Source organism: Peromyscus maniculatus, chromosome 15 (assembly GCF_049852395.1).
Source record: "Peromyscus maniculatus bairdii isolate BWxNUB_F1_BW_parent chromosome 15, HU_Pman_BW_mat_3.1, whole genome shotgun sequence".
Lineage (NCBI taxonomy): Eukaryota > Metazoa > Chordata > Mammalia > Rodentia > Cricetidae > Peromyscus > Peromyscus maniculatus.
In genome coordinates this window covers 31,642,580-31,670,082 of record NC_134866.1, presented here as the reverse complement: position 1 = coordinate 31,670,082, position 27,503 = coordinate 31,642,580, and the positions used below count along the sequence as shown (strand labels likewise).

The 27,503-nt window shown below is 48.1% G+C and overlaps 1 protein-coding gene across 1 annotated transcript; it reads left to right on the top strand.

The window, feature by feature from the left end:
- The first annotated feature begins 3,572 nt into the window (after nucleotides 1–3,572).
- Nucleotides 3,573–27,503, top strand: Gdnf (glial cell derived neurotrophic factor). Its single transcript, XM_006977139.4, has 3 exons — nucleotides 3,573–4,043; nucleotides 8,480–8,659; nucleotides 25,972–27,503. The coding sequence occupies exons 2-3, from the start codon at nucleotides 8,506–8,508 to the stop codon at nucleotides 26,454–26,456; spliced, it is 639 nt and encodes a 212-aa protein (XP_006977201.1). The 5' UTR covers nucleotides 3,573–4,043; nucleotides 8,480–8,505; the 3' UTR covers nucleotides 26,457–27,503.

Sequence of the window (27,503 nt, the reverse complement as noted above, 5' to 3'; positions counted from 1 at the left end):
AGTTCCATTCTCAGCACCCACATCACAGCTCACAACCCTCCATCGCTACAGTCCCATGAGATCTGATGCCCTCTTCTGGTATGTAGATGTACACACAGACAAGACACCCAGATAAATTCGTAAATGAATTTTTTTTAATGTTTTCGGTTTCCTTTATACTACAACTGAAGATAATTAATATGTCAAAAAGCAGCCTCTTGCCCTAGAGGGCCCCAAAATACGTTTCCTACTTTTGCTTTAAAGAAAAAACGAATTGTAAAATGATTGCCATAATAGGCACAGGAAAGTTTTCAAAGCCATTGGGGATCAAGAGATGCTGGCTTAGGAGGCTGGGAAGGAGGCTTCTCTTACTGCTCAGGTCCCAACACCTGTCAGACTTAGCACCCGTAACTCCGGCTCCAGAGCATCAGATACTCTCTTCTGGTCTCCATGGGCACCTGCACACACATAAATAAAAAGAAAATAAATCTTTAAGCAGGGACAGGGAGATGTTTAATGGTCTACAACAAAGCCTGGGATGATCTGGGTGCGTTCTGTGCTTTCTCCAGGGTCTCACCAGGAACAGGCAGAGCAGACTCCATTACATGAGCACATCATGTACATGTCCATCAAACTAGTCCTCCATTCTATTTTACACCATGACTCCACATGACTCTTCTGTGACTGCGGCCACAGTTTAAGTGTAAAAAGCCCCCCTCCCCCTGACCAATTTGCATACTGGCCACTGCATTTTGAGAGGTTGTAGAACCAGTTGGACATAATGCCTACCTGGCAGAAATACTGCCCTCTTATCAGAGGACTGGGGCTTATGGGCTATCTCTGCTTTTTGATCCATTGATAAGTTATGCCTCAAGCTCCCACAACCATAGTGAGAGCCCTGGTCATCATGCCTTCCCCCACCGTGAAGCCAAAATAGTTCCTTAAGATACTTCTTGTCTGGCATTTGGTCGCAGTGATAAGGAAATAACTAATATGGATGGGTATGCTTATAAAGGAAGGAAGTCGTACCTCATTTAACAGACTTGGATAACAGGCACAAGACAGGGCAGTTAAAACTCCAAGCGCCAACTTTTTCTGTGTGATCAGCCATTGTGAAGAGAAGGTAGAAAGGGACCCCAGGAAGGTTCCTCAGCAAAAGGGCCGAGGCGGTGGATGTGAACAACTTGGACTCAGACCATTGGCCCTGGAATTGTACCTGATCTGGGGTCTGCCTTTCTCCAGGGTGACCTGCCATCTCTGAGGAGGCCTGATTAAAACATTCAGTCCAGCTCAAATATTTTGTGAGTGCCTAGCAGCAGTTGCTTTCACTAAAGAAGTTTAAATGTGAGATCACCGGAGAGCTGAGCAGTTGGTAGCTGGCGCAGAAGCCAAGGGACACCGGGAGGAAATCAGGGAGCAAGCGAGGAGCTGAATTGCATTGGCGGCTAAGCCCCGTTAGTAGGGACAGGCAGACGCCTGCTGCTGAGGGGGTAGCAAGATAACCCCAGCCCAGAGCTGCATCCTGAATGACCTTCCAGTTCCTGGACCTCAATCCAGTTTTCGTGAGACCTGGCTGAGCGGCCTTTCCGGAAGGCTTTTGGGAGACACGTGGCTGAGTGGTGGAGATTCCGGTCAGCCTTCCTCTCACAGTTAACCCAGTGGCATCTGTCCCTTACAGCCCCTCATCTGATGAGCACATTTCTCAAGGCCTAAACACTTTCCCAAGCACAGGGCAAGTGCTGAATAACTGCAGGTGTTTGGCGGGCCTGCCCATGCCCAGGGAAAAACCTTAAAAAGAAATCATTTGTGGTGTTTTTTTTTTAAATTGATTCAAGTCAACTTCGTATTCCAAAATAATGCTAAACTGAAAGTGAATACATTAAGCTTTTCCTTCAGCCCATTTCTAAGGTACATTGCTACCATGCATCTATCAAAAAGGAAGCATGGTATTGTGCAGGCAGTGGAGAGCATATCCTGCTTTCAGGTGAGGTGTGTTTGGAAGATTTGCTTTGCACTTGGTTGAATCTCTCAATCACAGTAATGTTAGTAAGAACAATTTTCCACCCACACTAACTTCACTGACAAGCCTCCAAAGTAGCTGATCTTTGACTCCGAGTACTTGTAATAATATGTGATCTTCCCCCCCACATTGCCACACACATTTCCCCTATCTATTGTCTCTGCTTCTTCAGAAACACACACTCCCCAACAACCGGATGACTCATAAAATAAGAGGTGCATAGATGTAAATTGAGCCTGTTTATGCTTTCCCTGTCTCAGACTAATAAAATTAAAGAGATCCTACTAAATTCAGGTCCAGCGGTTCCTGGTGAACAGGTTTCCCTTAGCAGAGACATACCTTATCTTGCCTGTCAAAGACAGAGGACTTCCATTGTCTGTGTGAATACAATGTATTTACAGTTCAGCCATATGCAGGGTGGGCAAAGACTGGTCCTCCTCTTGTCCTCTGCAAAGAAGGCTCCTGGCTGCTGCTGGTGTTCAGCTAACCAACTGAAAGAAGCCTGAAAAGGTCTCACCTCTCTCCTTCTCAGAGCTCTGGAAAGGAGGCCGAGTTCCCCTCCCTGGACACTGCGCCCAGCCCTGTCCTTGCTGAGGTTCCCCCCAAATACTTTTTCAAAACTCTGGACAAAGGCGGCCTTTGCCCTACCTCCCTTGACCTCTTCCTGATAAAGTGATCTTAGGCTTCTGGAATTGAGATTTTGAATGTATGTGCCTACCCCAGGTCTGGTATTACATTACAACAAATGGAAATGGAGCCTAGGACTGAGCAGCCGGCCAGGCTCAGAAGCCTTCTTCATAGCCTGCCATGTAATACATGATATGCAGAGCCTCTGACTTCAGCCAACAGATATTTGGAGGCCGTGTTGGCCCTACCATGGGGACTAAACTAATGTGTGTTTAGGTCAGAAAGCGAATCAGAAAAGCCACTGGAGGGCACGTCACGCAGTGAGAGTTCTATAAATGCATCCCCACTCGTAGCGTCCTCTGGCAAACACTCTGCTCTCCTCTCCCGGCAGTTCCGCGCTTCTTCTCGGCGCTGGGAGAACTTCGGCTGGCAGTTCGTCTTCTCGCCACTGCCTTCTGCCCTGCAGAAAAGCGGGAGGGCGCGACACTCCAGGAGGACCGACAGCCTTCGACCGGCTCCAGGAAAGCCCCGGGGTAGCCTCCAGCAGGCAGAGCGCCCTCCTTCGGAGCTCCGGACCTCGCCTCCAAGTTGCGATTGCCCCCTGGGGCTGCCGTGAGCTGAGAGCTCCCCGCGTTTCTGTGGATCTACCCGGCTAGAAGGAGCGAGCCCCGCGGCGGTTCCTGCACCCCCGGGAGGGGCGCTCCGCGTCACCCACTCGCACCCCGAGCCCGCGCCCCCGCAGCTCCGGAGCCTCTTCCCCGGATCTCCGTCCCTCCCCCACGCCCAGGCCGCCGCTGCCTCCGGACCGCTCCCCTCCCCCTCTCCCGGTTCCCGCGCCCCCCACTCCCCAACCCCGGCCCCCCGGCCCGGGCTCTCCACGACCAGCCTGCACTCCTGGCGCCCTCATGTCTTCAAGGGACGGCCAGCGCGGTTTGACGTGGTGTCTCGTTCGGATCCCCAGGCAAGACCTCGGCATCATCAGACAGGCCCGCCTCATACTCTCAGCCACCGCGCCCCGAGGAGGTGCAGAGTGAGGCGACCGCCTCGGAGCCACCCGCAGCGCCCCGGCCCCGGTGCAGCTCCAGCCCAGAGCGCCGCGCGCGCGCAGCCGTGTCACCCCTCAGCCAAAGTAGGGGCGGCTGCTCAGACTTGGTCTTCTCGGGGTCCAGGAAGCCGGTGTGGGAGGTGTCGGCAGCCTTCGCTCTCCTCGCGGCGGTGGCGGCGGCGGCTGGCACGGTGGCCGCCGCCTCCTGCGTGTCCTCGCTGTCCGGCGCGACCCCTGGATTGCGTGCTCTTGCTCCCGAGCTCCTGGGCGGGGCCCCGCGCTCCTGCCCGCGGTCCGGATGGGTCTCCTGGCTGGGATTCGGGCCACTTGGAGTTAATGTCCAACTGGGGGTCTACGGAGACCGGATCCGAGGTAAGAGGGGGAAGTGTGCTGGAGGGGACCGAGCGGGGTGGCGGCGGTGTCGTCTGAGGGCAGAAGGGCGCGGTTGAACCCCAAGCAGACTACCAAGTGTAAAGTAGGAAGGCTAGCGGGAGCTCAAGAGACAAGCTGAACCGGAGGGACGCTAGCCTTGCCCAGGGTAGGTTGCCTTTTCCACGTGGGAAAATATATATATGTGTGTGTATGTGGAGCTCCTGGTGCCCTGGAAACCTGAAAAGTCGGGGGGCGGGGGGGCAATTCCCCTGCCTCACCCGGTAGGGCGCTGCTCTGTGCGGTCCCGGCTATCTTAGGACTGGCGAGACTTGGCCATCTACTAACCCACTGCCGCCAGTGTCTTTTCCAGAGTGCAACTGCAGCGTTATCATAGCTCGGGAGTGTAACTTACTGTTGAGCTTGTTTTGGTCTGTTCTGGAAGAAAGCTAAGCCCGGGGAAGGAGGGCTGCAAAGGTGCTGTGAACCTAAAAATAGAGGGCTCACCTCCTCTGGCGAAATCTTGCAAAGCTACATGCCTACCCTTCTCCGGGCCTTTTGCTAGCACTTTGTTAATGCCCTTCTGGGATCGAGATTAGGAGAAGGGCTCCTTGCAACGCCTCGGCTCCCCGGGGTTCCGTCTGGAAAGACTCTTGGGATCCCTCCAGGTCTCCGTTAGGCCTTCGAGGTGATTGTTTTAATTGCCTCTTCTCCCTGGCAACTATGTGTCTCTTCCCCAAGACACCCCCACGCCGCGCCCCCCCCCAACACACGCACACTACTTTGTACCACTTCGAAGCGTAGACTCCTCAATGAGTTGGTTTCCAGCCCCACCCAGGGAAAAGAAACCCACGAATCAGGGTTTCCCCGCCGGGAGCCTCTCCTGTGGCAGAACCTGCCTTCAGGGCGGATGAGCGCGCCCTGGGGAGGTTGTCCATCGCCAGAGTTCGCCAAGTTTGTGCTGTTTGACCCGGATAAGCGCGGCTCTGCCAGTCCCTTCAGGGACTGTATTAGAGAGCACTAGACTCACTCTCTCCCCCCGTATTTTGAATTTGTGTTTGTTTAGGGAAATGCAACTAACCCCCATAAGCGGGCACCTCCTCCCACCAAGCCTTCAAAAGAGGGATTCGCTGTTTCCTTCTTGCCCTGACCATGCCCACTCGGTTTCTCTCGGCGCTTTGTTGGGGGAGGTGTCTTTTAAACAAGTGACAAGTGTCTAGTGTCCAAGATGCCCGCGGCGACTCTAGCTCACTGTTGCAAGAGATTGGAGTTGCTCCGGGGCCTAGAACTCAACCTTGGGTCCTCTAACAAACGGACCCCTCTGGTTTGCCTTCCAGAAGCATCCCATATGTTTCCCCCTTTCTCCAAAGCATCCCCAATCCCCCCCCCTTTCTCCATCCTGGGCTGGTCAGTTATGGGGGAGTGATAAGAGAATACGTCCTTAGTCAAGGACACTGAGCACAGAAGATAAAAGCAACAGAGCTTTTAGTAATGTCTGTCCGGACCCTAGAGGAAACACCCGAGTTCAGAGTGCCCTCTCCTCCCACACCACCGGGTCTTGAAAGCAAATCCCAAACAAACTTCCCAGCCTGTCAGCTCCAAAAAGGTGAGGGTACACTGGCTGGCGGCGGGAGCAATCGCCCACTGCGAAGCTGTCTGGGTGACAGAGGATCAGGGTGTCTGAAAAGCAGGTTGCCAAGAAACCACCTCAGGTGAAATGCGGAGAGGGGGAATGGGGAAAAGGAACAGAAGAGTAGAAACCTGAAAAGTGAGGATTCGCATAAGGACAACCACAGGTCCCTGGGCTAGTTTGGGGATAGATGGCAGACGCAGTGGTTCTTCTAGGGTTTTATATTTTAAAATGATAATTCAGCCTACCCGCCGCACAAGCGCTACAGGGCCCGAGCGGTTTCTGGTGCCCCCTGGTGCCGGGAACTCAGAATCGGTGAGCAGCGGTTTGGCAGTCACTACAGCGGCTTTCTGCGCATCCTTTAACCCTGAGTCCTGGGACCTACCCGGTGCCCACGTGCACCGCACAATCCTTTGCTTTGCTGGGATGAGTTGGTCCCAGATGCAGAGGGGAACCAGCTTTCCAAGCCCGAGAGAAAACGAGGGGTCACTTGGCAGAGCCAACGGCAGAGTGAAAAGCTTGGTCTCCCGCAAGAGCCGGTGCCTTAAGCTATTCTCACGTGCCGCAAAGGCCAGGCGTGGCGGGGACAGGTCCAGCTGATGCTTTGGGATAAGCAGAGATGGATGCCTCGAGGAGGGGCCCAGATGTATTCATGGGAAGAACCTCCTAGGAGACGCACACCCCATCTTTTGACCCGATGGAATGGGGAGAGCAAGTGTCACCAACTAAAGGGCGGCTTGGAGAGAAACCGGCCTCCCAGCTCTCAGCAAAGAGCGCCGCGGCTCAGTCTTGGGATGGGAGGGAACGCTTTCGGGGTGCCCAAGGCTCCCGGCCTAGGATGAGATGGAGAGCCTCCTCTGGCGAGGCGGAGGGGGAACGTTCCAGTGTTTCCCTCCTTTGCCAACGTCGCCACACTTCTGATCGAGTCTCTCCACATCCAATTTCAAAAGCCCTCCGTGAGCCAAACTGGGAAAAGGGGGAAAACCCTCTTAATGCGGAAGGGAAATCTGGTGCCTCCGCAGCTTCCTGCTGCCCGGCACTGCGATCTGGGACGGCGCCTTAACCCCGCGCCTCCCTGCTGCTCGGGATCGCCAGCCATTTCGCACGCACCCGGGAGCTGGCAGAGCTGGCACCCCGGAGGAGGCGGGAGGCCTCGCCTTCCCCCGCTCCCAGCTCGCGAAGCAAGCGCCTCTGCACTGCCTAGGAGTTTTCCTGGGCCTGCGCGCCGGGAGGGACCCAGAGGCGTCTTTTTCCCTCCTCTGGGGTGTACAAGCCAGCCCGCGCAGCCGGAACCTCGGCGCTGTGTGGTTCCGTCGCTTCCCAATCTCCGAGTTCAACAGCTGCGGAGACAACAGACGCCCAAGGGATGGAAAATGAATTCGTCTCCGCAGCGGTGGGAGGTGGTGGCCGAATTAAACGCTTTCCTGGTGGCCTTATCAAGGGGCCTAGATTGGAATTCTGGGTGGAGATTGTGAGGGGCGGGAGGGATGTACCCCGGAAAGGAGGGAGGGCAAGTGCCTGAAGACTAATAGGAAAGGTGCGGAGAGGATCTTTTGGTTTGTTGGTTTGTTTGGTGCTTACCTGGAAACTGTTTTGCCCTCCCCCATGGAAAATGCCAAGGCTGTTTTATTAAATGCATGGGTTTTCCGATTTGAGAATGCTCTCCAGGCAGTGGTCTCCCGACTCTGGGGCTCCTAAAAGCGAGATTAACACCATACCCCTAGGTGATTCAGTCTTCCCATCTCTTGGATAGGACTTCTCGCCAAGTTCACAAAGCTTTTTTGCCTCGCTCACCCCAGACTGTATGACCCTCCTTTTTAGGGATGTGAGGCCTAAGAATCCAAAGGACTCTCTGGAAAGACGTGGCCCTCACTCCTTCTGGTGCCCGAGGCCTCCTACAGTGTTCAGGAGGTGCAAAATGCCAGCATCTCTGCTGCGAGGGAGGGGATTAGAGCCAAAATTTCACAAAGCTGCAAAAATAAAATCAAGAGCATATTCGGGTATACCACGGAAGATTTTAAAAATTCGAGATATGTGCAATCCCTGCCTACTAACAACGGTCAAACATTTATTGGGCCTTTACTGAACTTTTTCATGTTAATGTTAATGTTCTTGAGAAGTGGAACTAGCGTTTTAAGCCAAGTCGATGCTTCCAAAGTTTGGTAACTTAACCCAGACACTTTCATGCAGGCCAAAGCCTGCAATTCCACATTAACTTGCTCTGGGTGACAAAATTCTTACTTAGCTGGGATGTTGGAAGGGTGGGCGGCCGGCAGAGTGAGTGTTCCCACCAAGCCTGCATCCTACCTAGTGGGAAGGAAGGCCCAGCTTGAGACAGAGGGGTCAGCTTGATTTTAGTCCTTGTTGCTTGCTTGGGTGGAAAGCTGGCTCCCAGGGCCCAACTATGGAAGCTGCTAGGTGGGGAAGGAAGGTTTCTGTCCAGGGCCTGGCAAAGGCAGCCGGATAGGGGCTACCCTGTACGCCCCCGAGGGAATATGGGGTGTCGTGCGCCAGTAGAAGCAGCCGGTTAGTGGTTGCAGTGTAAATTTACGTCCAAAATCTGGGACCTGGGAACTGGAGGGCTGGGAAGAGGTCAGCAGAGGCCGTGTCAGGAATGTGGGCTGCACCTGGGGTGCACCCGGATGAAGGAGCTTTGAGCCGGAGACCTGGGCGAGTGCGGGGTTCTTGGGAACAAGGCTGGGGAGCGGCAGGGAGGCGGCATTGCAGCCAGCGTCCCGGTCCTAGGGTCCTAGGCGTCGGAGCCTAACTTGCATGGTGCGGTTCTCTTCCCCGCCGCCCGCCCGCGCAGGTGCCGCCGCTGGACGGGATTCTAAGATGAAGTTATGGGATGTCGTGGCTGTCTGCCTGGTGTTGCTCCACACCGCGTCCGCCTTCCCGCTGCCCGCCGGTAAGAGGCTTCCCGAGGCGCCCACCGAAGACCGCTCCCTTGGCCACCGCCGCGCGCCCTTCGCTGCGCTGACCAGTGACTGTAAGAACCGTTCCCTCCCCCCTGGGCCATCATCGGCGGACCCCAGGGCACCCCCACCGCACGCACGCAGCCACCCGGGGGGCCAGCCTGGAAGGCTGTGAGCCTCCCCCGACCTCGGGCTACGTGGGAAGGGCTCTGAGGCCCTTAAGGGTACTCCTTTGCCTGCGGCAGCCCAAGGGTCCCCAGGTGCCTTGCTTGTGAGTGACACGGGATCCTTTGTCTAGTGCAGAGGATATAAATAGTGTCCCTTTATCATTCCCATCAACAAATATCCCACTACCACCACCCTCACAACCAAACACCACCAGAGCACACACACAACATTGCCCGCCCCTTTTCTCCCCTGCCCCTCTAAGAACACGCCCAGGGGTCTTTCTTGAAAGCTATTTTACTGTGCTTACCTCCCAAACCTCTTGCACTTTCTCCCCCATCTGCGCTTGCAAGGGGTTTTGTGGAAATCCAGCCCGAGAGAAAGCACAGAGGAGCCTCCATCTCCAGGGCTAGCAGCATCTGCCTAGTGTCAATTCTGTTCTGAAGAGTGCTGTGGTTAGAAAGACTTGAGGGTGGCTAGTGCAAGTTAAGCTGAAAAGGAGAAGCGTTCAGAACACACCCCAGAATGCTAACTCAAAGAAAAAAAAAACAACAACAAAAAACAGAATACTCTTACTTTAAAAACAAGTCTGCGGTTCACTACTCAAAAGCTGTAACATGTTCTAGAAGCAAGCTCTTACAGTGATGGTTTGGTACAATCTACCCTCAGTTCCTCAGAAGTCCATCTGGGTAAAGTGAGGTAGATACATAACAAGTGACAGATATGGGTGGGAAAATACCTAGGCAACAAAGGTAGCAACAGAAAAGTAGATGTATCCTCAAATACTCATCCCCCCCCAACCAATCCCCACCCCCCTTAAAATTATTGAGACTGACGTTTTGCACTTGAATGGTACTGCCCAAGTCAGCCCCAGGACTGAAATCAAACTAGTCTTGGACTAGGAAACAAGCATGAAATGTGATGTGCACAAGTTCCACAAAAGCAAAATTTTGTAAGGATTTCTAGAGTGATTTAGGGTTAAAAAGGGAACATAGTTGACCCCTTGAAGTCCCGAGACTTTCCATCAATTAACTGAGTAGACTCATCTTTAAAGAGTTTCACATCCATCACAAGTTTAGGGTGATGGTACAAACATTTCTCCAGTAGATCTTCGCTATTGGCTTCATCCATCCATTCCTATAGAGTGGGCCAGAGGGACAGTGGCGGATAATAATAGTTCTTTAATTCAAATGTCAGAGGAGAGAACAATGACTGATTACAAGCTGATTAATTCTTGGAGGTTTAATTGCTATATAGGTAAACTGCCTACCTGGGCTTGCTAAGTTGAACATTCCGTTATTTCTTACAAGTTAATGGCTTTAGAACTCAATGAATAGTTTACAACTGTCCACAAAAAGGGAAGCCTTTCTTCTCCCACATGCCAGCAGTGACCAGGTCTGCTCCTTGGTGTCCATGCTCCTATCATCCTTTGAGAAGAGACTCATACAAAGAGACTGATGTCCTCTAGGAATGCTGATGTCCACTGATACTGGACTTCATGCCAGATTATGATGTAATTGGTTTGAGGTGTAGCGTGGGTGTGTGGACTTTTTAGATGTTTTCTAGGTGGAACCAGTGTCCATTCAAAGTTGTGCCGCCATAGGTTGAAAACACCCTAGGAAAACCTACAGCTTCTGTGGGTTAATCAGCCACTACACAAGGGGAATAGTGTTGAATTCCATTGGCTGCATGGAGCCCACGGTGATAGGCGAAGGAATTGCTTCCCCTTTCTCAAATGATACTTAATCATCTGCGGACAAGATTTCTGACTACTGATTTTGTTCGGGACAGCAGAATACAACCAATTCTGCTTTGTCTATGGAAAGACCCAGTAGAGCCTAGACAGAGAAATTACCCCAAGAGAAACTGAGCTGTGTTCTAAGCCAACTGACTTCTTTCCAGGTATGTTCAATTCGGTAGCAAGCTGTCAGGGCAGGGAAGGCAAAATAATGACAGTGTGCAGACCTGAAATATTCACCGAGTGTCAGCACACCCCTGCCACAGTGCTGACATTTATATCCTGCACTGTACACGGAGCAACTGGATAAGTCTGGTGTAGAAAAACATTAAGTCATTTCATTTCATTGGAAAATAAAAAGTGCTATAAATTTTGGCCCCTATGGTTTCCTTCGGGTGCTTGGGATTTAGTGATTAATCAAAAGAGCTTCCGTCACCTTAACGGGTCGCTGTGCCACTTCTACATCGGGGCACCGGGACTGGGTCCATCCACTTCACACGTTCACTCTTGAGACTGCATCTGTTCCACTGGGTCCAGTGCAAATTAAGCACCCCAAATTCTATTCCTACATGGGATAAGCTAAACAAATAGAATGAATAACTGACTTGCTTGTCTCGAGGCCGGCTATGAAATAAACGGGCCGTGACCATTTTAAAGTTGCTTGCAGTTTGCCTTCCCCGAGGAGGTATCCAAGACTTTGTCTCTAGCCCCCCTCCCCCCCTTGTTCATGTGTTTCTCCTCCTGCCATCGTCTTCTACAAAGGAAAATTAGAGACAGTATAGGGGAGGGTCTGTGGTGTGGTATACACAGGTGCTGCAGCATTCTGAGGCTAAAAGGAAAACTTGATGGTCCTGAGAGCTGAAAAGGCGAAGTCTAAAGTGTCAGATATCCACGGTGGCAGCAGACAGGTCTGGGGATGCCAGGGCCAGTGTTTGCCCAAACCACGAAACTATATTTTGTATGGAAGGGAGAACCCCTACAGGGGTTGGATGGTCTTCAACCAATAACTAAAACTGATTGTTTTAATTTTTTAATCATACTGTCAGGTAATTCCTAATTTTCTATACTACAACAGGATAACAGTCCTCCAGTTTGGTCGCAGGACATGTAATTTTCCATGGAAATATTCTTTTAGACCAAGCTATCAAGTTCTCAGACAATAACCCATAAAACTTCCCCATGTTAACCATGGTGAAACTGAATTGTAACTCACAAGGTTACTAAGTATGGGTCCCTGCCCTGGGTACCATATCCCATAATACCTGGTGTAAGAGACAAGACAGTATGAACTGGAGGCTACCTGTATGTAGAGAAACCATTAGGATAGACATTGAATTTAACATTTAAGACTTGAATGGAGTCAGGCCAGCACTGTACAGCAGATGGTGTTAAACTTCCAGATCCAATATTTTGAGATGCGGAGCTCTCAGTAAGTAAGTACTGCCCACTCATTGCTCCGGCCTGTATAGAGGAACCAATAGGAAGGGCACGTCACTACATCCGCAGGAAAGGGGATCTGGCACTTGGAAAGGGGTTCTTGAAATTAAAATCTGTGAGGAAGACTCTTTTAGGGTACACTGACCTCTTATTTGAGATCTGAGACTAGCATCTTCTTCCTCAGGCCCTAATAATGCTGTTCAGAGAAATGCTTTCAAGGCTCACTGATAATTGACCAGCCGTAGGACATGGCACTGGCCATCCACCTAAGCATTATGCTCAGAAGTGCCCATGTTCACTGGCACAAAAGTGGAGAGTTTCTGGTATTTCCCTTTGCTACTGTATGTGTGACTTTTTTTTTTTTAACCCAGTACATGTAGGCTTCACTTAATGAAAATACTTACAGTATAATTAATCGTTTGAGCTCCATCAGAAGCCATTTCACATTAAATACGCCTCAAATGCCAGGTATGGGCAGCATCTGATAGGCAAAAATAAATCTGGTTGTAAATTAGAAGTAGACAGGTAGGCAGGTGGGAAGGTGAGTGGACAGGTCATCCACAAGACGGATAGATACATCTACCCTCTGGCTAAAGTCATGCTGCCAAGAATCCCTAGCAATGAGTCCAGCTGACATGGCGCACGCCTTTAATCCCAGTACTCGGGAGGCAGAGGCAGGTGGATCTCTGTGAGTTTGAGGCCAGTCTGGTCTACAGAGCTAGTTCCAGGACAGCCAGGACTGTTACACAGAGAATCTCTGTCTTGAAAAAAAAAACCAAAAAGAAAAATAAAAAAGAATTTCTAGCATTGTACTCACTCGGATTTAGAGAGCAGAAGAGCAAAAAGTCCAGAAACAGGGATTTAAGAGGTGTTTGAAATGTAGGTAATTTGGAAGGAAAAGGAGAGGAATATTACAGACTAGAGAGAAGCATGAGGAATTTGTAGCCATGCTATAGAAGAGGTGTAGTTGAACATACAAGGGAGACAGAGCAGTGGGCATGTGCTGGAAGAGGTACTGGAGGGTAGGAACTGGGAGATGTCTCCCCAGGTGATTATGGAAGAGGTACTGGAGGGTGGGAACTGGGAGATGTCTCCCCAGGTGATTGTGGAAGAGGTACTGGAGGGTGGGAACTGGGAGATGTCTCCCCAGGTGATTGTGAAAGAGGTACTGGAGTGGTGGGAACTGGGAGCTGTCTCCCCAGGTGATTATGGAAGAGGTACTGGAGTGGTGGGAACTGGGAGATGTCTCCCCAAGTGATTATGGAAGAGGTACTGGAGTGGTGGGAACTGGGAGATGTCTCCCCAGGTGATTATGGAAGAGGTACTGGAGTGGTGGGAACTGGGAGCTGTCTCCCAAGGGGATTATGGAGTGCTCTATCTCTATCTAGGAAAATGAGTTTGCCCAATTTTCTATGGGAGGCAGGTGATAGCAGGCGGCCTCTACTACGAAGTGGATGTGTGGCAAATATTAGTCCACTCCTCATGAGTGGGGCTTTCAACATAGGCAAATTTTTCACTGGTAGTTTTGTGTTCTTATTTTTAAAAAACTTCAAGTCACGAGCACGATCAAATCAACCCACTCACCCTCAAGGGCATGTAAATACAAACTCCCTACTAAAGTTAGTGTCCCGGCACCCTTTGACTATCCACATGAGTAACCTGGCTTGGAGCAAAAAACTTAATATCCTAAAATCAAATTAGTTTGAGCTCCACTGAACAAGGTTATCTCCATTTTATAGGTGAAGGAGTAAGATCTATCTAGAGAGCTGTTCCGGGTTACAAGTCAAATAGGGAAGGCACATTTCAAACTTCAGGCAGGCTTCTAGTCCCAAAGTCAGTCTTTTTTTTTTTTTTTTTCTCATCATATACTGTGATCCTGGGTTAGTATATTAAAAATAATACAAACATGTAGCTGGAAATCTATCAACTAACCCTAAAACATAGATTCCTGGAAAACCACAATGAAGCAATTGATGATGAGAGATCATTACATTTCCTCTTGGTCCCTTTTCTGACTTTTTCTGGCCAGAGGAGGTCTAAGGCGACATTATTAATGATTACCTCAAAACCCACATCAGAACACATTGGACAGAAATACATGGATTCTGCAAGGATTCCCACAAAACTGGCACAAACTTCCAGGAGACCTTCTGGGAAACACATTTGCTCTTAGATCACTCCCACGCTTCCAGGTGACAGGAAATCTTCAGGTGGATGGAGGCAAGACATGACCACAAAAGCTCCCCGGGGGGGACAGGAGTTGACTCTCAGAAGCAAAGTGTAGGTCACCACTGAAACAGGACTACTAGTGTGGCTAGCTTGGCGTAGTCAAAGACCACATTTGTGAGGCTTTCACAAAACAGCGGAGCTGGAAAGCCATGGCTTTAACAGTCCATGGTTTTATGGGGGCCCCCATGGTCCAGGCCTTAACTCCAACTGCTATACTCAGTAGGCTCAGGCAGGAAGGTCATTGATATTGAAAATTATGTCTTGTGCACTTTGAGGTAGACATCTACATTTTTCTCTCATGAGTTTAAGTAGTTTTATGTCATTGGTTGACCATTTGGAAAATATATTTATAATAAGATATTTTTGGGGAAAAAAAAAACAAAAAAAACTTGGGCCTGCCAATTTCCTTTTAATCCCTGTAAAACTCTCAGACTAACGAAGCCAGATAAACTAGCTTTTTGATCAGAAGAGATCTGACTTCAGAACTCGAATATACAAGCTGGTATGTACCCCACAAGGAAAATGTCACTTCTGGATCTGAATTATAAGAGGACTAAATAAATAGACTAGGAAATAAAACCCCTGCCTGGCCAGCAGTGCCTTGCCAGGAAGAAAAATGGAGGCACCTGCGTCAGCATCTTGGCTTGTTCATACAGCCCCCTCCCTCTGTAGCATCTATAGAATGGTGATCACCCATCCACCTCTCAGTAAGTTTTGTCTGTCTTAGGAGAAATTTCCCTCATTTGTTTTTCCCTTCAAGCCATGTAAGAATGCACTAGGAAAGCCACAACATTAAGTACGTTAGCATATGTCTTCTAAGAATAGCACAGTGTCTTGCACGAGCAAAATTCAGCTTCAAAGACAGGACATTTGACATCAGTCTAAGGCATTTATCCATCAGATATTGCAGCTTCGCCAGTCCTGGTGATAATGTCCTCTGTATTTCTTTTTAAGCCCAGAATCACATGATACATTTGATTGCCTGGTTCCTTGGTTTGTCTTTAATCCCTCCCTGCAACCAATGACGCTGGCATTTGGGGAAAGGCTCCTTTACCTATCCTTTCCCTGGCCACCCCTCAGTTTGAACTTATCTAATTATTTCTATAGGATTAGATTCAAGTAGGTGGCTTTGAGACTCTGTTCCTCGGTGCCGTAATCTTAAACCAGAAGCACCTCACATCACATGATCCTAAGTTGGTCGTGGCTGAATTGTTCTTGAATAGTGCAGGAGACAGATCCTCAAATGAAATCAGAAAAATGGGTGCGAGGTACATCTTACACAGTAAGGAACCAAAAGGGCTAAAAAAAGGGGGGGCAGGGCCAGGGTGGTCACCAGCAGGGCCATCACAGGCCTGAGAGACACAGTAGATGTAAAAATTGAGGAATAGACAAAACCCCATGAAGCTACCCACGGGTGCAGCAGAAAGCTTTCTCATAATGTTCCCAGAGGACATGTGCCTCCCGATGAAGACAGGAAAAATCCCATTTGTGGCCATCTGCTGAGTCTGTTGTTGCTCAGAAGGTTCATTGTCAGGCATTTCTAGGAACACAGAAAGGCAGTGCATACCCCTGGGACTGATGATTCCCTCTGTCCACAAATCACTGAGCCAGGGCCTGGACAGAGGTCTGTCCTCTGTAGAATATGCTCTAGAGTCTAAACTATGATGAGATCCATTCCTGGATCCTCTGTGCTTTGTCTGAAGATGCACAGTGGTGTTTGTTCCCCTGCCTCTGATATAAATATCAATGAAGAGTGATCACAGACGCAACGAGTTGGCTTCAGAGAACCATTCTTTCCATTCGCTCCAAGCTCAAACCTCTGCTTGCGTTAATCTTGACCTAAAGGTAGAGTTGGCTGTTCCTGTCTTAGGACGTCTTGGAGAGAAGAGCTCCTAGGGATACCACATAACCAGTCAGGGCAGCCTGAGCTCATAGTCACATTTGTCCCCAAACCGTAAGACTACAACCTGCGACCCCAGGACACTCACATGTGACTCATCAGGTGGCATGAAGAAGGGGGGGAGGGAGAGGAAGGAATCCAGCATTGAGGTTTTGCAAATATAGTTGTCTCCAAATGATGCTTGTGCCTAGTTCTCTGAAGCCTTTTTGAACTCTTAGAGGTTTCTGTGAACATATTAACAGGATAGAAACTCCTTTCTCATATCTGCCTAGAGCAGTGGGTTCTCAACTTCCCTAATGCTGCAACCTTTTATACAGTTCCTCATGTTGTGGTGACCCCCAACCATAAAATTATTTCTGTTACTATTTCATAACTGTAATTTTGCTACTGTTGTGAATTGTAATGTGAATATCTGATAGGCAGGATGGTCTTAGGTGACCCCATATGAAAGTGTCATTTGGCCTCCAAAGGGGTCAGGTTGAGCACCACTGAACTATAGGGATCCACCAAAGAAGTTCAGATGATTAAGAACATTTTTTTCCACCTTCTTTTCTTCTCTGCCATCTTCTCTTAATCCCTCTTGTTCCCTAAGGTCCTGGAAGTTACTTTTATTCACTTCTCGCCTTTTCCCAAGGAAGATCCAGGGGCTCAGGATGTGCTCTAGGGTCCTGTGGCTCCTTGGGACCAGAACAGTACCTTCTAGAAAGGAGAAAGTAGAGACTTTTCACCAGGTCCCTCTGAAGCCCCCCCCCCCCTCAGTCCCCAGTGCCACCTGCTGCTGCTGATAACACCACAAAGGATTGTTTTCCCTAGTGGCTTTGTTTGCACAATTAATTTTACTGGGTAATTTCTCACCCTCCTCTCTTAAGTCTTTTCTTTTTTTTTTCTCTCTCTCTCTCTCTTTTTACAGAGCTCCTGGTGTGTGCTCATTAGCGTGGGGTATTTATTACTAGCTGTAGAGTGCTTTTAGATCTCACCAGGTGTTCATGGATTAGCTAACAAATGGGCATCCTGGTGGGTATTTTCCTGACTTAAAAGCAGGAGAATGGTCATTCCCCAATAGGGAACCATACTATATTGCTGGAAAATCATTATCACAGCTATAATAAAAGTGTGGACCACGTACATGGAAATCAGAGCAACTGGAATATGAATAATGAAATTAATATAGTGTTCCCCAAGTGGGTTTTTTTATTATTTGTACTCATGTGTAGTTATTATTATTAAGTTTTCTTAGTTGAGTTGTAGGCTAACAGTTCAAAATATGTATAACAATAAGTATGTTATTCACGTTAATCAAAGTAGATGCAGATACTAAATAAAATGGCATATAGGTTGGCCAAGTGGCTTTTAAAAGAGACTCTGTGCTCTTTTTCTATATTCTGAAGTGCTATACGTTCTGATTGGTCTTTTTCTTCTGCCTTGAGGGAATCCAGGGATGCTTTACAAGAACAGCAACAAAACACTGTCTTTAAATAAACCAGTGTCACTGTTGGTCATGAGAAAAGAGCACAGTCACTCTGGAAAGGGTCAGAATGGCCTTGTGAATTGCCTCAGAAAAATAGATGCTCCTGGGCCCTTTCTAATTCCACCAAGTGTAGCCTCTTATCCGCTACGTTCTGGACCCAAAATAAGAGAACAAGATGGTCCTTGGATAAAGGAAGATATACCCGCATTTGGACCTTAGTGGTATCTGGTTTGGTTTGTTTTTGTTTTTGTTGTTGTTGTTGTTGTTTGTTTGTTTTCAGTTCAGGTACGAGACAAAATGATGACTTTTAAACAGTGCACAGTGATAAAGCTATGCAGAACTCTTCAGGGCACTGAACATTTTTCTACACTCTTGCCACACATTTCCGAGGTCCCTGACAGGCGGGCGGTTGACCTTCCAGGTCTAGGACAAGCTATGGAGCAGCCCCAGCCCCCATCCATTTTGTGGCAGTTGCCGTGAGTGACTGTAGCATTGAGACAGGGAGCTGGAAACGACGCAACAGATTTGATACAGCAAAAACCAATGGGGAAAGTTGTGATCTTTAAGAAAGTTGTACCTGACTTTTGAGTGGCAGGGGCTGGCTGAGTAGAATAGGTTGTTACAGTACATTCTCTCAGAGGCCCATGGGGCCAATTCTACCTCTACAGGTAGAAACTGAGGTTTGAAAATGCCTGGAACCAGGGCATTGACTGGTATAAATACAGGGTCCTTTCTATATGTCTTTCTGGCTCTTTTCAGTAAGGAATGGGACACAAGTTGGTTTAAGAAGATTGGCGATGATTATTTTAAATTTCACAGGCAGGTTCAGCTGAGCTAGAAGGTAAAGTGAAGAGGCCTTCTAGATCCCAGAATACCTCCTGTGGGACTTCACAGTGTAGAGGGGTGGAGGCTAACAGTGGTAACTGAGCTGGATGCTGCCCCCCACATAGGTATCTGGAAGTCAGTATCTGCTAGCACTTTCAGGCCAAAGCTTAGATTGACCACATCTCTGGGCTTCAGAGCGAGGGAGCCCCAAAGGACAGCAAGTTGACCTCAGAATGGCTAAGCCACTAGTCCAAGGTCACATGCTGGTCAGGGACTGACCCAGGCCTGGAATCTCAGGCTCCGTCTTCTCCAACTCTGCAGCACGAGCTTGGTCACGGGTGCCAGCCTAAGTATGAGAAGCTTCCGGAGATGGGGCCTCTCTGTCTGAATCTGCCCCCACTGCTGGCTGCTGGTGTTCCGGTTGTGACTGGGAAATTGGCAGACCTGCTTCAGAGTGATATACAAGAACAAGACGGGAGAGAGGTGCCCCCAAAAGGCATGGCTTTTCCCTTCTCGGAGACTCTTGGTTCTGTGGTCCATGGTAGCCTACCTTTGAGGTCTACTTGTACTTGAGTTCATACTGAACTGTCCCATAGCTGGTGTCTTCATATCTTGCCCTTGTTTCTGCGTTAATTTCCCAGGCTTAAAAGGGCTACAGAGCAGTAGAATTTTTACTTAGAAACCAAAAGGCAGCATGCAGGACACGACCCACGCTGATCTTTGAAACCCAACCAGCCAAATTTCTACTCACTAAGCACACGGTCATGAGCAGACGTGGCTGCCCCGAGCCTTCCCAGTCTGTAAGGGGATGTGCGGAGATGTTCGGTTCCATGCAGGCTGGCAGTGGTATTGTCAGGTCCGACCTTCTCACTCGGTGAGACTAAGCAACCACTCCACCTTGATACTCTGTGCAGTGCTTCAAGGAAGCGATTATTCAAGACCTCACTTAAGAAAGGATTATCATATGGAGACTTTTAAATGTAATAACAGCCACATACTTGTAATAACTTTTCAAAGTGAGTGAAAGAAGATTGTGCTTGCACCTTTCTGAAAGGTACAAATAAGTGATTTCTACGAAACGACATTAGTCATTCTTGAGAAATTATACTGATCCTGGGCTAATGTCTTCATAGAAACAAGCATTCGTGTGTGTTTGTGTGTAGACACGCATAAGTATATGCTTATGCATATCTACAAGAGACAATTTCTATGTCTCGGACACTTAGGCTACATGGCGATGTAGGAACTTCAGATTGAAAACCCCTTCCCCAGGGGATTTTCATGTCCCCAGCCTATGGCTAGCCTCTCCAGGCAGGCTTTGCATGCCACAACTAACCACCCAGCGTCTCAGGAGCCCCAGTGCGGCATTTCATAGCACCTCACCTTTAAGCCTAGCACCATCTCAGAAGTGGGCACTGCCCAGGCAAGACCCTCCAGGCACCGATTTCTAGCATATTTATTAACTGTATGGCCAGCTAGGCCATGGCTCCCTCTGGGAGCTCAGCATTTTTGTCTTTGCTGTTCCAGAGCTCATGCTAGAGGCTTCACAGACAGGGCTGTGGAGAGTCAGGCCCTCCCTCCCACACAATCAGCACCTGTGCATTCCATAGAGACTTGGCAGGACTCAGGTTAGCCTGGAAAATCTCTACTTCCATACGGACACTATGGTGCTAGGGTCAGCCCCTCTCCCTTTCTGAAACATTCATAGCTGCGGAAACCCTCCACCATCCTCTGAGTCCACTTCCCAAGGTGGGAGGGACTCACATCCTCATGCTTTATAAACAACCTTGGGTTACCTCCCTCTTGGACACAAGCAGGAGATAGGCTAGTGGCTGGCTGAGATGTTGGTCTGGCCAGCATGAAGAGGACACGTGACTACCAACACAAGTGGCCTTGGCATTAACATATGGCCGACCTAGAGCTTTTAAGAAAAATTTGACATTTTAGCCATCTTAGCCAAGATAACACTTTGAATTTTGTAAATTTTTTTTAGCTTAGCTGTTCAAAGGAATGCTCAGAGCCCTCACCATTGGTCCTCTAAAAATTCAGTTGGCTTTACAAAATAGTGACCATCCCAGTGCTTAGTTATTAAGGTGACATTACCATTCCCCCCCCCCCAAATCAAGGGAGATACAGCCTTTGCAGTGAACAGTTTGTTCCCAGACTTATGCCCTGGTACAGGTTCCATTTGTTTAACTAACACTGTTTATACAAAGGACACATCAGAGTTAAAATATTTGAAACAGAACAATGCCAAAATATTTGGTTACACTCTGAAGGATGACTTCAAGCAACTGAGAATTCTGATATCTCAGATCGCTAGCTTTCAGTCAGACATTGTTCCCAAAGCACATCTGGGAAATGAGCAAGAGTTTGACCTACCTGCTTTCGCTGTTTTATTTATTTGCATCGCTCTTATTTTATTTTGCCTTTGGGTTGTTAAATGTGTGGTCTTCTTTTGTGGTTCGCAGGTATTTTATGGTAACTTTAACTTTGGTAGGAATGTTTGTAGAGCTCACGTTCTGTAACTTTTCGTAGGGTGAGAGCATGCTGTGCCATTAGGTCATAGTGTAGGAGATAATCTAAACCCCAACCTGCTTCCTCTCCCCTCAGCTCAGTGAAGTCCAAGAAGGTTAAAGCAACTGTGGACCTCTGAATTCCACATAGGATGTTACTTGCCTGGACAAGGCTAGAAGTTTCTGTAGAATTCTTAAGAACAGGCTGGCGAGGTTTGTTAGAAGCACCCTTCTACAGAATCGTTTGGCTACTCATATCCCCTAAACACTAAGCATGATAAAGTGACACTGTCCCTTCAAGTGAAACTCAGTGGCACCAAAAGGCCTGAAATTAGGAATTGAATAGTCTCGTGGTTTGAAAAATAGGATGTTTTATCCTCATTTTTGATTATTATTATTTCTTAAGCCCACAATTTACATATGTAAAGCTTTTCATATCAATATCTGTATGTTCATGTTTTTAAGAATATAAAAAAAAATTACCCTCCAGCTCAGTAAAGTCAGGTAAAGGCTGGACTTGGTGTTTAAATGACATTCCACCTGACTTCAATCCACAGTCAGCGCATTGAAGCAGTGTGTCCCTGGGACAGAAAAGCTGGTTGTTGTTGTTGTTGTTGTTGTTGTTGTTTAGAGACGGGGTTTCACTGTGTATCTCGGGCTGGCCTGAAACTCACTATGTAAACCACCGGGCTGACTGACCTCAATCTTACAGAAATCCACCTGCCTCTGCTTCCAGGGTGCTGGGATTAAAAGCATGTGCCACCATGCCTGGCTCACTTTTTGTTGTTGTTGTTGTTTGTTTGTACTTTTAAGTAAGATAACCGCAAAACTGAAAGGAGGTTTCAGAGATTTCCCACAGACCCTCTGCCTCCACGCATCCTCTACTCTCAATATCCACACTTCTCACTTGAATGGTATTTGCTACAATCGCCCAAGTCCATACATAGGTTACATTGGAGTTCATTCTCATCAACCCGTACATGTATGGGTTTGAAGCAAGTTCTTACAGTATGGCTTCATGATGAACAATAAGCTTTTCAGCCTGGTTCTGTGGAAGGACCAAAAGGAATTTAAAATACGAGAAAAGCACTACACTCTCTCATAGTGATGTATAACCGTGTCCCAAATATTACAATATTTGTCCCATGATAGATTTGGAACTATTAATAATTTTTATTCAGTATTTGTCCCAGATGCCAACCTAACTCAGCATCCCATGTTGCATCTGCTGAACACAGCCTATGACAAAGCTGTGTGACCACAAGGTCTGGAAATGGAGGCATTTTTCTTAAGAAGGTTGAAGGTGTTAGAGCCAGATTATGTCCCTGGAGTATTGGTTCAGATCATCACGGGACTCCGGTAATATGAAATTGTGTCACATGTAAGTTCGTGAGTTTCTGAAACCAGAGAACTTGACTTTTTGTAACTCCCACGTTTTGTTGTTATCGTCTGTTGAATTTTTGAATTTTGTCCTCATTTTTTGATTAATCTTCAGCTGATTAGTAATCAGTCTTAACTTCCATCCTCCCAGGTTCCTAAGTTAATGATCACTTAGGAAATTTTAAATAGTCAGAGACCTCATGGTGTGAGTCCTTTGTTAAACAAAACCCTTTTTAAAAAATTAAAAGCACCATTGTATTTTAATTAATCACTTTTTATTTTAAAAGTTTGGGTTTCTATACAAGCATTTTTTTACAAATATAAGAAAAAATATAGTTTTTGTAATTAAACACAGACATACTTTCACTTACTTTCTCCTCAGTAGTTTCACTATTTGTGAAAGAAATAACAAAAAGCACACTCAGATCACTTTTAAAATAAGTAGTTTTCCATACTAAAGCAGAATCATTTAAGGACCTGTTGTCTTTTTAAGAAAACTCTCTAAAGGAAGTGCCCTGAGAAAGCGTTTCTGGGGAGATGGGAACCAGGCACACTCTTCTGGTCCAGCCCTGGAAATGTGTCCGGTCCTTCCCTTAAGGAAGGCATGCCTGAGAGGCCATTGAACGAAGCTAGGGAGTAGGAGGGAGGGGAAACAATTTTTCTTCCCTCAGGTCTGAAGTACCAGTACTGCTCAGGGCTTCCCCAGTTCCCCCGACCCCCACCCCCTGAGATTTGGCTTATTTTAGATCCTTTCATTTTATGAAGATGGAGTTTTCAATAGAACCCATAGTATCATCTTAAAAAGTTAATTTTCTTTTCCCCTCTACAAGTGACCTGATTGCTGATTCAGAATTCTATCCCAAGCACGTGTTTGTGATCAATCAGTTCTTGCCTCCGTGGATCTCAAGTCTGAGGTCAAAAATGGTCACAAAGCAAATGTGGGCCAACCTAGACTGCGAGGCAAGAGCCTGCCTCAGACAACAACAGGAACACACACAGTGTCTGCATCTTTGTGTTGCCATTCTCTTCGAGACCACAGAGAACAAACCAGACCAAGTTAGACCGCGTTAGCATGTAGGGAATTACACAGGGTGGGAGAACAAGGCGGAGGGGTTAGAGACTTGAGAGGAGTTGCATTTTCAACGGAGGTCAGGAAGTGACCCAGTCAGTCATGATCAAGTGTGTACTTAAAGGAGATGTAAGAGAGGTATACGGTACTGTAAAGAGCAGTAGTCCAGGCAGAGGCAGCCCCACCGAGACCTGTGTTTAAGCCGTATTTCTTAATGGGGTGATTTAGCCCCTGAGGACATTAGGCTAAGTCTAGGGACATTTTCATTATGTTGTTAGTGGGACAGAGAGTGGTGTTACAGTTTGCTCTTCTGTTGCTGGGATAAATGCCATGAGCGAAAGCACCCTAGGAGGACTTCATCTTGTGGGTTGTAGTCCATCACTGAGGGAAGGCAAAGCAGAAACAGGAGGCAGAAACCGAAGCGGAGACCATGCCGGAACTCTACTGAGTGGCTGGCTTTCAGGCTCATCTTCAACTTCTTATGTAGCTCAGGCCCACCTGTCTAGGGATTGCTCTGCTCACAGGATGGACCTTCCCACATCAATTAACAAAGGGAGGGAGGGAGGGAGGGAGGGAGGGAGGGAGGGAGGGAGGGAGGGAGGGAGGGAGGGAGGGAGGGAGGGAGGGAAGGAAAGACAAGGATAGGGAAGGAAAGGCTCCACAGATATGCCCACAGGCCAGTCTGATGGAGGCAATTTTTCTAGTTGAGATCCCTTTTCCCCAAGTGTGTCCAGGTGACAGCCCAGGTTAGCCATCACAGGTAGTACTCCTGGCATGGCCTGGATAGAGGCAAGGGACCCAGTTTGACGTCTTGTGTACAAGACAGCTCCCTAGAGCAAGGAATGACCCACCCCAAAATGCCAGTAACACGTCGGGAAGGGAGACTGAAGAGAAGTAGATACGGTCAGAGATCACCGAGGCTGGGCACAGCAGAGGCCAGGTTATGTTGACTTCAGGACTCCGCATACACACCCATGCTTGCACACATGTGTACACAAAGATGTACACTTATATTCACACACCCCAAAAAGAGAGGTGGAGGTGGATAAGGGACACAGGTCAGAGACAGAGTTAGTTGTTTTAGGCAAGAGATAAAGGGCCTTAAGTCAGTACTGAAGCAGTTTGTCACTTAAAGCACTCAAGCAAACCAATGCTAATTTTCACATAACAAACAACAAACTCTTGACTCCAATTTCCAGTCTTTTCTTTATCATGTATCATACTTTGTGTGTGTGTATGTGTGTGTGTGTGTAAAATCTACTAGCTGAGCTAGGCACTTACCTAGCACCTCACACATACACACACACACACACACACACACACACACACACACACGGTCAAATCACATTAACTAGATTTCATTTTACACAACAGGATTCTTGCCGAGTTTTAACAATTAGATAAGTTATATTTATGATAGAGTAATTTGAGGTAGAATAGACACAGTGTAACCTTCCTGAGCTTGTCAGAATACAAAACTCACTGACTCCAACAGCTCTATTGAAGTATAGTTTTCTAAGCCACATATAACCCAAAGTCTGAAATGGGACGAGATGACCAAAAAAGCTTAATATCTGATTTAAAGGGGGTGGGGGTTAGGTTTTCCCTCTTCTTGGTGTGTATTAAATCATTCCAATGGCTATTTGCCCCCTAGTCATCCAAAGCAAAATGCTGAAATACTCAGAATCTCAGATGATTGTAAATCCATGTCTTCCCCAGAGGTCTCGAGAATCCTGGTGTGCTCTCATCTTCCCTCCGTGGGGTCTCCCTGGAGCTCTAGCCCGTTTGTAACCACACAGTGGGAGCGCTGTGGCAGCTGCAGCAGAGATTGGCTTCCCCTCTGGACCCAAGGCTGCCTCTCTCCCCAACAGCCTTTCCTTTATGTTGAAATCATTCTGGTTGTTGTTGCTGTTAGAGACACGCCATTTGCCATTTTTTTTTTGTCAGTGAAATATAAATATAATCCGCCTTTCTATTTCTCTAGGTTTGTGGGGATGGGTTTAAAAATGGAGCTGAATTTTAGGGATCTTTGTTTGTTCTCTTTGAATCTGGTCCTACTCAGTCAGGTAGAGTCAAGGTAAACGTACTGCAAAGTAGCAAAGCCAGAAGATGCCACATTTCCTCAGCCTCTGACACCTAGTTCCTCAGTGTTCTCTGATACCCACATCCACCGGAATTCTGCAGCAGCTTCATAAAATGCCAAGTGCCTTCCTTCATTCCTCCCCAAACCAGAGCACCAAGGTGTCTGGGTTCCAGGCCCAGAAGCTGCATTTCAGGGAGCATTTGAGAGTGTTTCAGTGAGTGAGAGCTATATTCAAGGCTATAAAACAGGACCTTAGATGTCACCCTGGTCACAGCTGCCTGGCAGACATCACTCACCTGAACGACTAACCCTTAAAGACTTGCTTCCTGCAAGGAACGGTGGCCTCACTACATGACTCTTCTCTTTTGACACAGACAGTTTGCAAAGTGTTAGAGGGTGCATATTAGCCTTTGCTTCTGGGGATGGGGGGGTGGGGGCACTGTGAACGCTTTGCATAGGTGGACGATCATTTTGCTGTGGGTACAATTCTAGCTAGTTCGAGTGACGCTTTGACTGAGAAGACTGCCTGAAATGATCACTGTTGTCTCACCGGACATTTTCTGTTTTGTCAAACAGCCAATATGCCTGGAGATTATCCTGACCAGTTTGATGATGTCATGGATTTTATTCAAGCCACCATTAAAAGACTGAAGAGGTCACCAGATAAGCAAGTGGCAGCCCTGCCTCGAAGGGAGAGGAATCGGCAGGCCGCAGCTGCCAGCCCAGAGAGTTCCAGAGGGAAGGGTCGCAGAGGCCAGAGGGGCAAAAATCGGGGGTGTGTCTTAACTGCAATACACTTAAATGTCACTGACTTAGGTTTAGGCTACGAAACCAAGGAGGAACTGATCTTCCGGTACTGCAGCGGCTCCTGTGACGCGGCCGAGACAATGTATGACAAAATAATAAAAAACTTATCTCGAAGTAGAAGACTAGTGAGTGACAAAGTAGGCCAGGCCTGTTGCCGACCGGTCGCGTTCGACGACGACTTGTCGTTTTTAGACGATAACCTGGTTTACCATATTCTAAGAAAGCATTCCGCTAAACGGTGTGGCTGCATCTGACTCCGGCTCCAGAGACTGCTGTGTATTGCATTCCTGCTACAAGTGCGCAGAAAGGGACCAAGGTTCCCAGGAAATGTTTGCCCAGAACGGAAGATGAGGACCAAGGAGGCGGAGGCGGAGGCGGAGGCGGAAGAAGAGGGAGAGGAGGAAGCGACGGATGAAGGCATCCATCGTGGGAGCCTGGTAGAAGAAGGCCCAGCTACAGAAAACTGGATAGGAGTGAGAACAGCCGTCTGAGCACTCCAGGATGGCAGGTGATGTCACCAGAAGCTCAGGGCTGGTGTCCCTGCTTAGCTGTTGCCAGCGTTTCTGATACAGTCCATGGTCACCGATCACGGTCCGAGTCGCGGATGCATGCAAAGAACCAAGCCAGCCAGCATATCTCCTGTGGTTCGTTATCACGTGTCTGAAGACACCGGGGGAAATGTGATGATTCTGGTGTCACCTCTTGTCACTACGTTTTACTGATGAAAATAAGAAAGCTGTATTTTCCTGTCACTCAACGGATTCACACCCTGGAAAGGAGAGGGGAAGGGGGACGGAAGTAGAGGCACAGAGAGATCATACCCTTTGAAAACTGAGGCCTGAGGTTTACTACATCCAGCGTTGGGGTGGGGGGGGGAGGGATGCTTGGTGGTTGATTTTGAACACAGTGTATGGAGTAAGGGAGAAGTTGGCTAGGAACCCAAAAGGCTGTCCTCCGGCTTAAAAACAAAACAGAAGGCATTTCCTTGATGTCCTCGGAAACAGGAAGCAAGTTGTGGTTTATGCAGCATTCTCCTAGGAGAGCTGGTAGGGAAGGCCCCCGGCTGCCCCCAGCCAGGGAGACCTCGGGGCCTGTCGGTTTACAGGAACTGACGTTACATACACAGCTCTGTTTATGCATGGTCACCAGTGACCAGAGAAGCTACTCGATGCAATGCATCTGTTTCAAATACAGAGATATAGAGAAGATATTTATTGAGATTTAAGTTATTGTTATTTATTACCATTCACTAATGAATTTCTCTCTTCTTCCCTTATTTATTAAAGTCTCTTTTCAAAGGT

Bases quoted from the DNA above. Each gene is read 5' to 3' on its own strand.
- Gdnf (XM_006977139.4), top strand. From the start codon at position 8,506: ATGAAGTTATGGGATGTCGTGGCTGTCTGCCTGGTGTTGCTCCACACC. The intron at 8,660-25,971 runs GTAAGAACCGTT...TTTGTCAAACAG, and splicing joins CGCTGCGCTGACCAGTGACT to CCAATATGCCTGGAGATTAT.